The sequence below is a fragment of the Rhinopithecus bieti genome, unplaced genomic scaffold, assembly GCF_001698545.2.
Source record: "Rhinopithecus bieti isolate Rb0 unplaced genomic scaffold, ASM169854v2 scaffold_3948, whole genome shotgun sequence".
Lineage (NCBI taxonomy): Eukaryota > Metazoa > Chordata > Mammalia > Primates > Cercopithecidae > Rhinopithecus > Rhinopithecus bieti.
In genome coordinates, this window is record NW_016804646.1 from 3,436,183 (window position 1) to 3,452,218 (window position 16,036).

At 36.9% G+C, this 16,036-nt stretch overlaps 1 protein-coding gene across 1 annotated transcript in view; it reads right to left on the reverse strand.

The window, feature by feature from the left end:
* QKI (QKI, KH domain containing RNA binding) overlaps nt 1–16,036 on the reverse strand; it is a 131,454-nt gene that overhangs the window by 31,263 nt on the left and 84,155 nt on the right. The window contains exon 4 of the mRNA XM_017869533.1: nt 13,909–14,052. Coding sequence (XP_017725022.1) covers nt 13,909–14,052 — 144 coding nt within the window. The remainder of the gene's footprint in view (nt 1–13,908; nt 14,053–16,036) is intronic.

Here is a 16,036-nt window from a genome sequence, read left to right on the forward strand (position 1 = left end):
CTTACAAGAATCAAGAGGAGGGTGTTATTCATACAGAGTCTCCTTTTGGGAAAGCTTGTTCACAGTTACCAGAAACAAGACATATTTTTTATCACCAAGAAGCCCGATCAAACCAAACCTCCAAGTTTAAGTAAAAGCTCTCTGTTGTGTTTAAGAAGCCAGAGTCACTGCCAGGCAACATTACAGCTGGGCAGACAGTAAGCAAAGCTTTATATAGCTGCTCAATGATTTAGATAATTATGGTATGATGTTGAGGGAAGTCTTAAAACCTGTACCTTGGCAAACTTCTTAATCTGTCTTATGGACTGGCACCCAAATAGATGGTACTTTTAATTATTTGTGAAAATTCTAGTTAGGACAATGTGCCTATTGTCCTAAGGCAGAATAAGCCACACACCTAAAACATGGAGATAGAATATAAAAATTATGACCCTGATATAGAAGTGGATTTTACTCAGAATTGTCCCTCTTCACAAGAAAGAAAATCAGCACATTTAAATTTCCGCAGTGCTTTTCTCCACCGTCATTTTTCCCAAAGCAGCATACACCCATGAGACTACCTTATACGCAGCACACAAAGGTGATGGCTGTGATTCCAAGGAGCTGTGCAGAAATTACAGAGATCTCTCGTAAGGACTACAGAGGTCTTTATATTCTACACTTAAATGAGATTTTAGGATATTATCTGTCAATGAGTCAAGTTTTATTAATGGTTCAACAGTTATCTTAGAGCTATAGGATTTTAATCAGATTACACTGATGTGTGATTACACACTGACCAGTAAAGATTAATATATAAACAAATAAAACTGTACTTTAAAAAATATTTTACTCTTTCTCACCTGAACTGAACAACTGTTCTCTCCCCCAAAATACCCACATTTCCCTGGTGAAACATTTTTGAAAGACACATCCACATTTTCAGGCCACTAGGGTTAGCAACAACCAAATTATTATTTGCTTTATGAAACTGTACCTTAGTGGCTTGACAATGTTAAGACCTCCAAAAAGACCTTGTTTATTTTGTTAAAAGTATTTTACAGTCTCGAAATTTCTGGCATAAACTGTACTTTGGGTGTTTTTCTGAAGGGCAGACACAAACCACCAATGTAAGAACTACTGTTACTGGTATCTTGAGGATGAGTGAGGTCACACAAAGTGTAAGTGATGTTCATCACCTTAAACATGTGCAGGAACATTTTCTCACTAAAAAGTCACTACACCAAAATTTAATTCTTTTGAGAGACAGGGGAGAGCTGAAGCTCTCTCTGAAAGTACAGTTGTCCCTCATTATCTGCGAGGAATTGGTTCCAGAACAACAAAATCTACAGATACCAAAAATCCATGAATGCTCAAGTCCATGATATAAAATGGCATAGTATTTGTATATAACCTACGCACATGCTCCAGTCTACTTTAAATCATCTCTAGATTACTTGTAATACCTAATGCAATGCCCACATATCACTTCATTCATGTGGATTCAATGTAGTGCTTGAAGGATGAAAATTTAAGTTTTGCTCTCTTTGTAACTGTGGAATTTCCTCATTGATTGAATCCATGGGTGCGGAACCCATGTATATGCAGGTTGTATTTACATGCAACCTGAATAATCCAGTTTATAAACCTAAGTATCTTATTTATTTTCCAAAAGGGCTTTAAATGTTCTTACTTTGCGAGAAAAACTATGACAAAGGAAAAAATACATATGTATTACATGCAGTGAGTAAAATTAAAGTCAGTATCTGGCTAATGTTTGTTAAAGCAAAACAAAGAATCAGTATAATAGCATTATCTGAAAATATATTTAAATTAAGATGGGAAATTTACGTCTAGAGTTGTCACTTTTTTCCTCTAGAGACCTGGAACAAAATGTCTTTCCTCAAATGTGCTTATTGTACCACATTTAGTGAAAAAACAAGCCTGAACAAGCTGATCGCCTGCATGGGAACATGGATCAACTCATTCTCATTAAGAATTTAAGAAGCTATCAGCCTTCTATACAGTTTTGCCTATATGAGAGAAAGCAACGACTGGCTTCTTTCAAACCTATAATTTATGAGTTTATTCAAACCCGCCAAAATGCTTTAAGTAAACGCCTCTCACATTTGAAAATTCCCATGGCAACTAATTTAGGTTGGCAGACAGGCAGTCCCAAATTCAATCCTTTTATCCTGCAGCTAAACCATTACAATGGTAATTCTGCTCTGACACTCTGAAGAGACTGCTAATTACCACACTCTGGGTCCCCAGACAGATTTCTCATTCAGATTAAAACAGCTGTGCAAGGTAGAAACCAGTAACAACACCTTTCTTTACATGAGAGATGTTCTTTCCCATTACAGCTCTATCAAGGAGCCAGTACATTACCTCTAGATGTCTTTTAATATATCTTTTAATATCTCTCCTTCTCTCCCAATAAAATGAAAAGGAGGCCAACAATACCACAAATTTCAATTATCAATATCTGATCAAGAACTAAATAAATGCAGTACCATCAAATTTGGTTAAAGAACTAAATCAAAGATAAAATTAGTATATCCCTATAGTCATGATGTCTGTTACCTTCTCATTCATTAACTCTTAACATTTGCAGGTTATAATTAATACTCAGCTAATTATGACTCAAATGCATATGGCAGACAGAAAAGAACCTTTGGGAAACATGAAATGCAAACTTTTAAAAAGTGCATTTTGTGACAGATGCCTTTCTATTATCCTAAATTTCTATAGTATGTAGTGTTATTTGAAAATGAATTAAAATTACTTTTGATGAATACTTTCAAATGTCATAATATTCCTGACAACTTCAAATTTCAAAACCCACAGGTGGAAATCTGTCTTCATCTATTAGATCATTTACTTTTACAGTACTGACCACCATGTATATAAAGAGATCAGCTATATGTTAAAAACTGATCTGTATTCAAGCTCTCAAATACCTAAAAAGTAAACATACAGAGAAAACAAGCACACAATTTTACTCACCATAAAGAAGAAGACCTGTTATTTCAACACTTTATGAAATGTCTAGGTCTGCAGGCATATTGTGTGCAAAAGTCTATTTTAAATTACGAGACAACATCAATGAACTTCAGTTGCCTGAAATCACTTAATTTCTGTAATACAGGTAAACTGCTCCTCAGCCTAGCCCTTTCAGATTAGTATCCTATCTCCCCAGTGGAAATCTTTTACCTCCCCACTTCCTATTAAAACTGTGGGAAAGTTATAGTGAAAATAAGATTCAGGATCTCTCATCTCTATTTTCTCAATTTTAATATCAGCATAATCCAGCATAATATTCCTCCAATTTTGCCATTCTTTTTTTTTTTTTTGAGACGGAGTCTCACTCGGTTACCCAGGCTGGAGTGCAGTGGCAGGATCTCAGCTCACTGCAAGCTCTGCCTCCCGGGTTCATGCCATTCTCCTGCTTCAGCCTCCTGAGTAGCTGGGACTACAGGTGCCTGCCACATGCCTGGCTAATTTTTTGTATTTTTAGTAGAGATGGGGTTTCACCATGTTAGCCAGGATGGTCTTGATCTCCTGACCTTGTGATCCACCTGCCTCGGCCTCCCAAAGTGCTGGATTACAGGCGTGAGCCACCGTGCCCAGTCCCTTCTTGTGCTTTTAGGTCTCTTCTGAGAAGATCACAAAAGATAATACAATATGTATCCATACAAAGTCTTGACTAAGAAATATCATGTATTACTTTCCAACTAGATGAATGAGGATTAATGGAAGGAGGAAAGATGGTATCTGATACCTGAGAAACATTCCCATAATGTGTGCTCATGTGTGGAGAGACAGTTTTATACATATTATTTTTTGTAATGTTATATAAATAATTATGTAATTTTTGGGGGGCTACTATTCCTTGTAAATAAAAGCCTATATTGACAAGATGACGACTAGCAAACAGGGTACATTTTGTAGGGAGGGAACAGAAGTACTCTCTTTTGGTATGGTGCCTCTTGGGATCACAAATTGAACTTGCAAATGACATGCAGTTGTAAGTAACCAGTCCATACATGGTTAAACACATAAAATGCAAAAAGAGGAAGAAGGAACGTGTATGTGCCTTGCATGTCCACATAATTAAAACAATAATTATTACCTTTACAAAGTCTCTCTAAGGCAAGTAGGCCATACTGTTTAGTACTATCTTTACAGAAAACACGCTGCATAAAATAACTGGTATTTGGGGAGAAAAAAATAAAGACCTCAAAATTAAAGCAACGAAAAAGTTAATACCATATGAAATGAAAGAGTAAAACTTTTTAATGATGCCAAACCATGTTCATACAGGTTGTATAAGCTATAATAGACGGATTACATACATAGATATGCATGCAGTACGTGTACACCAGATTATTTTGCCCTTTCAGTGCCATCAAGAAGAATACACTGGTGTGTATATCTTTACAATGAATGAATGGATATTTTTGCACACCTTTCAGAAACTGACAAAACTAGAGAAAAGAAAAAAAAAAAGGGTAGACACGGGAGAAGATCTGAGTGTTTTCAACTATCTTCATCTATAAACGATACAGAATATATAACCGACTACTGAAGAATACACATTCTTTTAAGTGTACGTGAAACATTCATCAAAATAGACCATATGCTGGGCTATCAAAAAGTTATTATTAGATTAAAAAAAGACTACCATCTTACCACATACATACTGAGCATAACAAATTAGAAATCTACAACAATATGATAAATAGAAAAGTCTCAAATATTTGGAAACATTTGGAAATAAAACAGATCAAAGAAGAAATTACAAAGAAAACTGGAAAAAACTTTTACACTGAATGATAATGAAAATACAGCATAATATTTGTTGGATATAGCTAAAGCATTACTCAGAGAGGAATGTATATCCTTAAAAGAACAGTCTCACAAGTATAAAAGACAGGTCTCAAATCACTGATCTTCTACCTTTAAGATGCCCCCAAGTAAAATTAAACCTTAGTAGAACAAAGATGTAAAAGCGGATATCAATAAAACAGGGAAAACATGAGAAAAATCAACAAAACCAAAAGCTGATACTTACAAAAAGGTTGATAAAACTGATAAAACTCTAGAACCAGATTGAATCAAGAAGGGAAAAAAAAGTAATTATTTGAAGTCAACCAATTTAGACCAGATAAAAACCTACATATAACTAGAGAAACAACTCTTGCCCAGTTATTGAATGTTTTGTCACCAGGAAACAAAAGGGATTAAAGTAAACTATCAAAATCAAAGAAACACCTGAAACTAAACTGGTGTCATTTTCAGAGTAAACATGTTCTCCAGGTAAAATATTATTTGACTCTACTAATAAATGGTGTGTGATTATCTCAAAACCCTTATTACTTTTGCAGTATAATTACAATACTGAACTGTTCTCTGAAAAGAAACAAGTATAATTGCCCTTATAATGTTCAAGCTTCTCTGGGTTTTGCACACTTGTTGGTAAAAAAGCAAAGAAAAGTCTACCATACTGTTTTGAAACCCAAATATGAATTGAAAAGACTTGAACTGATTTATTAAACATTTAGTTACATGTAAAGTTATGCAAATTGATGAAACACTAAAATCTTCAAAATTGTTTTAAAAATTAGAACTGCATCACAAAGAGAAGGAAGTACAATCTTTAATCAGATTTATCAGCCTTTTCAGCAGATGGAAAATACAAAATATTTATTACATTTCCTTATGAAAGTTTATATTAAGCAAAAAGTCTACACCTCTCTACTCTCCACCCCGCTAGGACCCTCAAGCCTGGACTAGATGTTTTCTGCTATATAACACCTAACAAAATGGGCAAAAAACCATTAAAATACACAAAACTCTTTGTCTTTCTAAAAAAAGAACTTACTCTATCTTTCCAAAAAAGAACTTACTCATTCTTTGTATGATAATGTAAATGGAATATTTCCCATTAAAAAAAAAAAGTTCAAGGTGTGAACATTAAAGATAAAAATAAAGTTCTTATGTTACAAAAGTATCTCATGTTACATAAGTACCACAAAGCTCCTTAATATAAAAACTGACATAAATAACAAATAGTTGTGAGAACCAAGAGATTTTACTCACATTTTTTAAATTAAAGGGCTTAAAAAAAAAATCTATTGAAAAAAGCAAAGATCAAAGTTTGATAATACCCACGGTTTGAGAGTGTGTTGAGAAATAGGCATTTTCGTGCAATACTGGCAGGACAGTAAATTGGTACAAACTTTCTGGAAGACAACTTAGAAATTTTAACATGAACAAAATAATAAAATTTAAAATGCACTTACCCTTTAACCTAGTAATTCTACTTCAAGAGACTTATCCTTCAAGTACATATGCACAAGTTAATTAACTCTGACAAACTGATGCAGCATCTCTTCCACTGAAGAGAAGGGAAACGTTCACTACTGGACATTCTGCCGCTGCCTATTTAGGAAGGTGCCTGTAGTGGTAATAAACAGGTCAAAGGAACTACCATGAGGTTGAGTGACTGAGGTGGAGTGGAAGATAATGATCACTGGAGGTGAAGCAATATAAAAGAACTGAGAGGCCAAAGTACTGGAAGGATTATTTATAAACACATTAAAATCTTTGGGGGGGAGGTGGAAATTTCGGTTCTTTTTCCTTTTGTGCCATTCTTTCTTGAACCCATGCCTGTGACACTTTTAACCCCACTGTTCTAAAAAAAAAAAAAGCAAATTGACTGGCAAGGTCACCAATGACCACTACTTGCCAAATCCAATGGCTAATGATTTCCTGTTCCCACCTATAAGGTCTAAGCGTGACTTCCAGCTCTCCTCCAAATCCAGGAGCTCCCAGCTTTGCTCTCCCTTGCTGGATCCTCCTCCTCTTCCTGTTACATGGTGAAGTACCCCAGGCTTAGTCCTCAATTTTTCTTCTACACTTATATCCAATTTCTTAATGACACATCCAGTCTCATAGCTCAGAAAGCTTTTGATCTAGTGACAATTCTTAATTCTATATATTCTAGGTTCCACTTTCTCACCTAATTCCTGTTACAACCAAAAGCCCATTCAACATTTGCTATCAACTTTTACACTTCCAAATCTAATTTTTTGACTTTCTTCCCAAACCTGCTTCTGTAAAAGTGTAAATAAATGACAACTCCAATTGCTTGAAGTTATCACATATCATATCACACCAAGTCTGTCAAAATTCCTATCCATTTTACCTTCAAAAAAAAATTCATGATCTGACTACTCAGCACCTTCAACACTACTGCAAGTCACTTTCATCTCTAACTCAACTGCAAAGACTTCCTTACTGGAATCTCTGCTTTCCCCACTGCCCTCAAAGTCTGTTCTAAGGCCAGCAGCTGGAATGATCCTTTGAAATGCAAATTACACTTTGTCCCTCCTTTCCTCAACTTCTTCTGATAAACAGCTTCTCATCTCAGACTAAAACCCAATCTCCTTACCAGGCCTACAGGCCTTGGATCTGCCAGTGCCTCCCGTCCCCACTGACTTCAACTCTCACTGCTCTTCAGACTGCTCATTAAGCTCCTCACTGGACCCCGATACTCTCTGAACATGCCTCAGGGCCACCGCACTTTTCAGTTAGGTTTTTTCTTAGATGTCACCTTCTCTAACTAGCCCGTATAAAACAGTAGTTCCCTAATCTCAGTTCTCTATTCCCTTATTCTGCTTTATTTTTCCTCACAGCACTTTGTTACAACAGAATATTGCTTGTATTTGTTTTCCTCATTGTCAGTAATCCAACCCCAACCAGAAGGTAAACTTCAGGATGGCAGGCACTTTGCTGGTCAGCTTTTATTTATCACTGGTGTATCCTTCACAGCTGTCCCAGTGTCTAACCTACATCAGGCATTCAATTAACATTTGCTGAATGAACTACAAAGGCCTGGAGGTGAGAAGACTGAAGGTTTAAGAAATTCCAATAAATATAGAACGACTCAAGCTGTGGTAGGGTGCGGAAGATGTGTACATGTGAGTGTGTGCTTCAGGTATAGCAAAAAGTAAAAAAAAATGAAACCTGAAAGGTAAGCTATGGCAAATCACAAAGAAACTTGTAGGCCATGCTAAGGAGTTTTGTATTTTTTTCTCAGAGTAAGGAGGAATCACTAAAACATCTTTAAGCAGGGAAAGGTAATGACAGACTACAAAATAACGATGGGTTTGAGAGGCCACAGAAGAAGGAATACCAGTTGTGGGGTTCTGATACAGACATGGTCTGAAGCAGGTAAAGGCCATGGGGATGAGGGAAGGTAAGCAAATCTGAGACAGGAAGTAACCTGACTGAACTTGGTGTTTTTTCGGGACCATGGTAACAAGTTAGAAAGTCTAACCTGCCCAACAGAATACTGAAGGAACAAGAAAAGCGTAACTGAGAATTCCAAAACAAAAGACCTGTAATTTCTGTTAATCCACAAGGTAACTGAGCATCTGCTATTCAAACTGTCAACAATACAAAATTATGAGCATCACTATTAAAGGTAAATTTCAAGATAAAATATCTGCCTTTGAAAATATTTAGGCAATGATAAACTAATGAGCCTTATGTTGCATTTTTATGGAAGTCAAAGCAACTTCTGTAAAAACAGTAACATTGAGTTGGCAAGGAACTGCTATTTCTGTACATTTTCTCTCCAACTTGAATTAACGTATTCATTTTATCATCAGCATTTGTAAAGAATACAATTGCAAAGCAGTATTAGACAACATCACACAGAAACAACAAACTTTTATAGAGCAAGTATGTGCTAGGTATTATGCTAAGTATTCTCCATGTATCATCTAATTTATCTTCACAAGAACTACAGGGGTTTATAATGCTCCAATCTTCTTTTTTCCCTGCTAAGAGGCAGGGTCTTATTCTGTCACCCAGGCTGGAGTACAGTGGTGCTATCATAGCTCAACTTCCTGGCCTCAGCAATCCTTCCACATTAGCCTCCCAAGTAGTTGGGACCACAGGCATGTGCTGCCAAGCCCAGCCACTTTGTAAATTTTTTTGTATAAAGGGATCTTGCTACGTTGCCCAGGCTGGTCTCGAATTCCTAACCTCAAATGATCCTCCCACCACAGCCTCCCAAAGTGTTGGGATTACAGGCATGAGCAACCATGCCTGGCCATGTTCCAATCTCATAGATGAGACAATGAAGACGGTTAAAAGTCACAAAGCTGGGATTCAAAAACCAGGAAGTGAGTTCTCAAAAATACAATGTATTCTGTCTCCCATATTTATTTAAGTAAAAAACCAAATCGCTTGATGCTTCAGGAAAATTCAGTTATTTTATGCATTTCTATAGTGAAGATGAAGGAACTGATTTTACCTTATGACAAGATTCAATCATTTATTTTTCAGTTTACTAGGTTATTGCTATGTGCTGGGCACTATGCTAAACACTAGAAATAAAAATGGTAAGCAAGACAAGAGATTATAGGTGACTGGCTAAATAGAAAATTTTAAAGATACTAACAATACCCAGTTGATCCTCAAACAACAAGGGAGGGTTAGATTGTTAGGGACACAGACCGCATCAAAAATCCTTGTGTAACTTTCAGCTCTCCCCAAATGTAACTACTAATAGTCCACTGTTGTCTGGAAGCCTGACAGCTGATCAACATATATTTTGTATGTTTTGTATGTGTTATATACTGTATTCTTACAATAAAGTAAGTTACAGAAAAGAAGATGTTATTAAAGTGGGGTGTGGTTGCTCACACCTGTAATCCAAGCACTTTGGGAGCCAGAGGCAGGAGGATCACTTGAGCTCAGGAGTTTGAGACCAGCCTGGGCAACATAGGGAGACCCTCTCTCTAAAAAATAAAAAAAATAAATTAATTAAATTTAAAAAGAAAACGTTAAGAAAATCATAAGGAAGAGAAAATACATTTACTATTCATAAAATGGATCACCATAATGTCTTTATCTTTGTAGTCTTCGCACTGAAGAGGAGGAGGAGTTGTTAGTATTGTTATCAGTGGTAGAGGCAGAACAGGTCGGGAGGTGGAAGGGGAGGCAGGAGAGGCAGACACACTTGATGTAAGTTTACAGAAATATATCATAATTTCTGCCTTTTATTTTTTTCATATCTCTAAAAGCATTTCTATACAATACCAATCCTTTTTCCACCATTTACTTTAGTTTCAATGCCCATATCACCCATGTCGTAAAAGCATCCAAAGCAGTCTTGTATAATTGGAACCCTTCTGCCAGACAGTCTAATGTCCACCTGTTTTCTGGTACTGTTTCCTCTATATCTTCCTCACTGTCTGGCACTGGTTAAGAAGCACTTATCTTCATCAAATCCTCTTCTGTTAATTCCTCTGGTGTGGCATCTATTAGCTCTTAAGATTTCTCCAAGATCCACATCTTAAAACCCTTCACCCACCACCTTTTCTGCCACATCCACAATCTCTTTCAGGACTTCCTTGACTGGCTCTGCACCAAATCCAGTGAAATCATGCGCCAACACTGGACACAATTTTGCTCCCCCCCAAGGAATTCATTGTTTCGACCTCGACGTCTTTCATGGCTTTTTCTGTAATAATAACGGTGTCTTCAATGATGCAATCCTTCCAGACATTCATGATGTTCTATATGGGTTCTCTTCCCTAGCAATCCTTTCCATAGAGTACGATGTGTAATGAGGCTCAAAGGTCCCTATGACCCCCCTGACCTGGAAGCTGAATTGGAGATGTGTTTAGGGGCAAGTACACCACTTCGATGCCTTCACTGTTGAATTCATGAGGCTCTGGGTGGCCAGCAGAATTGTCCAAAATTCAAAAGAACTTTAAAAGGCAGCCCCTTACTGACAATAGTACGCTGACTTCGGGGACAAAGCATTGATCAAACCAAACTAGAAAAAGGGTTCTCATTGTCCAGGCCATCTTGCTGTACAATGGAAAGACTGGAAGCTGGTGTTTATCTTTTCAAGACTCAGGGATTAGTAGGTTTATAGATATGGGCAGTCCTGATCATAAACCTGATTTATATTTGCATAAAACAGTAGAGTTAGCCTATCTGTGCCTTAAATGCTGGTGCTTGCTTCTTTTCCTTACTAATAAATGTCCTTTATGGCATTTTCCCCTCCCAGAATAGGGTGCTTTCATCCGCATTAAAGACCTGTTCACACAGATGGACTTTCTCCTCAATGATTTTCTTAATGGCATCTGGGAACTCATCTGTTGTCTCTTGCTTAGCAGCTGTTTTTCCTGTTATCTTGACACTTTTTAAAGCCAAACCTTTTTCTTAAACTGTCAAACCATCCTTTGCTGGCAATAAATTCTCCAGCTTTAGATCTTTCACTTTCCTCTTGCTTTAAGTTGTCATATAATGACTTTGCTTTAACTCAAATAATATTAGAGTTTATAGGTATGCCTTTCTCATAGTAATCCTGCACCCACATAAAAGCTGCAACTTCAACAGGTGATAAACAGGTAATTTGCAAAAGGTGCAAGGTTTCTGTAACTGGTAGCATAGCTGCAGAGGTGGCTTCACCAATTTCTCGTAATGTCATGACTTATCTCTGTTTCTTGGAAGCACTTCCATTATCACTAGTGGAATTCCCATGGGTTTCCTGGTACTACTCAAGGTTTACAGTTCATACTAAACACGATGAAACATACTTAAGAACTGTGAGAGATCACTTTTTACCACAGTAACGCAATTTGCCAAAGACACGAAAAGCTCATTTGAGATGATGAGAGTCACAAAGCATTTAAAGTGAATACTCGCAACACTTGAGCTCACCATAATAGTAACAGGAGGCAGCTATGAAATTACTGCAGTAGTGCACTATGTATTACTATGTATTACAGTTAAGGTTTAATACTGAATCTTGACATCTGTTGACACTTCTCTTGACCATGAATGGCACCATGTACATTAAGTGTTTTCAAGTATAATGTTTGATACATTTTAACTTACGATTTTTTTTTTGCTATATTTTATGCTAGTAAATGAGAAAACAGGCTAGCATGTACATACATTTTTTGCATTATATCTAATTTTTCCAATTTTTTTCAACATTTCAGGCTACGTGGTTCATCTGTGCATTTTTTCAAATTGTTGCAAATCTCCAAAAAATTTTCCAATAGATTTTTTTTTTGAAAAAAATCCACTTCAAAAAGTGGACCTGCACAGTTCAAATCTGTGTAGTATATGCTATGATCAGGGGAAAAGTGTACTTTGGAAGAACATATGTTGTGGGTGGTTAAGATTGGTCTTTTCAGTCAACTAGCCTACCATGGTATTCTCATAAAAAGAACTTAAATCAAATTAAGATAATTTGATAATACTACTGAATACACTGATACTACTGAATACTGAATACTACTACTGAATACACACATCAAACTATGAAGATTAATCCTATAAATATTTCTAGCAAAAAAAGCAAAAGCAAATCAACCTCAAGATATGTATTCAAAGACAAACAATTTTTAAAACAAAAGGATCCTTAGGTCATTTACACTAACTAACTCCCTGGTTTTGTAAATATGGTAATAGATACAGAGAGGTCAGAACTAACTTTCTGAAAAACACAGCTTCTAACTCAGTGCTCTTTCCCAGTTTAATACCTTTTCAGAACTGAAGTGGCTTACAGAATGATCAGAATAAATCTAATAGGTCAGTAAAAGTTTCAATACTACACACTGATCTATTTGCTATATCACGTGAACTCATTTGCTTAGTATAAAATGAGCTAAATATTATTGGATACACTTAGCAATAATAGTCAATGTTAAATAACTTTTTCTGATCATGACAATAGCCCAGTATACTTTCAAAAATCTCCTTTTCTGTACAGTTTTCAATACCACACAATTAAGGAAAATGAGAAAGATTCCATGGTTTAATATTACACAAATATGGATTTTAGTTTATATTTAACCTGCTCATTTTTAAAAAATAAAATCTATCAACAGAATTTACACAAAACTTTTATTCCAAGGAATTAATTTCATCAAGTTAATGGGAAATGTTTATGATCTGTGAGTTTACTTGTTGAATAAACTATTAGGGTAATAAAGAATGGGCTATCTGGGAAACAAAAAGCAGCAGGTACCTTAACAAAATGCCAATACTTTTTGTTGGACACAATACTAACAGTATTCCTAGTTTTTTCTTTTCGTTTTTGGGACACGGTCTCACTCTGTCACCCAGGCTGGAGTGCAGTGGCGCGATCTCAGCTCACTGCAATTTCTGCCTTCCAGGCTCGATTCTCGTGCCTCAGCCTCCCAAGTAGCTGGGATTACAGGCGACTGCATATTGCCAACTAATTTTTTGTATTTTTAGTAGAGATGCGGTTTCACCATGTTGGCCAGGCTGGTCTTAAACTCCTGACCTCAGGTGATTCACCCGTCTCAGCCTCCCAAAGTGTTGGGATTACAGGCATGAGTCACCACGCCCAGTCCTAGTTTTTTCAATAGCAAATTAGGGTCCACATTTCCATATAGTTTTACTAATATAAGAAAAAAAAAATTAATGGCCCAGAAAACTAGTAATTTATTTTCATTTCCCGTTAAAAAAAAAAACAACAAAACTCTAGTAGTAGTGCAATTATTATTTCTAAAAATATTAAAGGGTTAAGTAACAATAAGGAGCCAATCCAAGGAAGGGGGTCAGAGGGAAGAGATGGGGAAAGAGAAACCGGGAGGGAAGGAGAACTGAGAACACAAAAGCATCTGGATAATTTCTTATGAGATGTCACCCTCCAAAATCCCTTTTAATGTCTATCTAAGGACACCTAAATATGAACTTTACGTTTTTATTATCTTAGAAATATCAGTTAGGTGTTTTTAATTTTATGCTTAAATAAAATTTCTAACAACCAATAACCTATTCCTCATAAACATCACAATAACTTAAAATAAACTGACAAAAAAGGACAAGGCCCAAATCTAAGGTCTGGAAATTACTTACTGCAGGTACCAATAATTTCTTCACTTCTTCAACTGCTCTCTTCAATTTGATTTCTGCTCTGTTCTGAGCATCTTCCACAGTGATTAGTACATGTAAATCTTCATTTAGATGCTCCCAATTGGGCTTGCCTCTATTTTGCTCCTCCTAAAAAATTTACAGAGTACACAATTAAAATTTTTCTCTTTAAAGAGAGTACATCTTTCATAATAGTAACCTGTTGTCAATTATTTAAGCTGTGTTTGCATTATTTTGCTATGACGGCATTACAAGTCTTGGAATTATTTTCCTGGGTCCGCAAAGCTTGGTTGAATGTGATACTACTGGGTCAAATGATAATTAATTCAACAAGTATTTGCTGAGCACGTACTTTCTACCAGGCACAGAACCAAATGCTATAAGATCAGCCCCTAGCGTGCTCCTATGCACTAAGAAACATAGATCTGATACTGTCCTTACATTACCATGAAAAACACTTTGAGAAACATATCATTATTTCTACATTTTACTTATGAGTAAACAGAAGGTCATCAAGGTTAGGGAGGTTACTTCTCAATGTCACACAGCTAACAGGCTGTCAATTTAGGAGCTGAATCGAAGTTTTCATTCTCTAATTCAGTGATCTTTCCACTTCATTACAACTGCTTTTAATGATATTGGTTGTCTTCAGCATTAGAAAAGGTATTTTGCATATAGATGTTATTGTGTAAGATGACTGCCACTTGTTTTAAGTACTTCATACGGTAATTATGAAAATAGTTTTATCTACATTCCCATCAGACCATACTTTAAAATTAACTGTAAGGGCTGAGGCCAAGAGAATGGCGGGAACCCCGGGAGGCGCAGGGCTTGCAGTGAGCTGAGACCCGGCCACTTGGCACTCCAGCCCTGGGTGGGCAGGAGGCCAGACTACGTCTCAAAAAAAAAAAAAAAAGAAAAAAGAAAAAATTAGTTTTATCCACGTATTTCAATTGTTATGGTTCAAGAATGCTTAACAGTATCTTTTCTCCACCAAAATTACGTATTTCTATTTATTTATTATATTTATTTATTTATTATCTTTTTTGGAGCAGAGACCCATACAAAAGCTACTAGTCTGGCATTATTTGGTGGGCAAAACTAAAAGTGCAGCCCCTATTTGCCTAAACTGACATATGTATGAGGGAGCTTCTGCTTCCAGGGCAAGGTACAGTAACCAGGAACCAGATTCATCTTCCTGCTGAAACAACGCAAAAAAAGCTGGCAAAAGCACATAAACATGTTTCAAGCCACTGGACATGCAGACAACTAAGGACAGAATGATGCAAAGAGTTGGAAAAACTGAGAGAAGTCTAGTGCTGCCCCCACTTCACTGGCTTGAGAGTCTCCAGACCAACTCCATGAGGAGACTAAAAAGCAGTCCAGGGAAACGAGGGCAGCCGAGCTCACAGGGTGCTGAAGAGCTGCCACTCAAATATTCAGCGAACCACTGGATCATCCCCATGGGAATAAGAAAGAGGGTGGGCAGTAAAATCTGTTGCCAAGTTTCGAGAATGTTAAACAGGCACCCGCAAGAAAATACAAATGCTATTAGTAAAAATGTGGTTGTTTACAAATAAAAATGTATATGTCTGTCTTCAATTCACTATTTTAAATATAAATGACCTAATTGTTCGTAAATATTCTAATAAACAGAATTCTGAAATATTTCTTTTTGACCTAGGCGACACATCGCAAACTAACGCGAACCAAGGAGTACATGAATCAAAGAAATTGGAAACCTCAGGGATTATCTGATGCAAGAAATAAAATGTGTATTAATATCTCTACTTGTGGCAAGCAAAAATTAAGTTTTTGGCCACGCGCGGCAGGTGGCCCTCAAGGCCTGTAATCCAGCACTTTGGGAGGCCCGAGAGCGGGCGGATCACAGGAGGTCAGGAGATCAAAACCATCCTGGCTTAACCACGGTGAAACCCCGTCTCTACTACAAAAAAATAGCAAAAAACTAGCCAGGCGAGGTGGTGCGGCCTGTAGTACCAGCTAACCTCGGGAGGCTGAGGCAAGAGAGAATGGCGGGAACCCGGGAGGCGGAGCTTGCAGTGAGCTGAGGACCCGGCCACCGCATCCGCAGCCTGGGTGGGCAGAGCCAGAC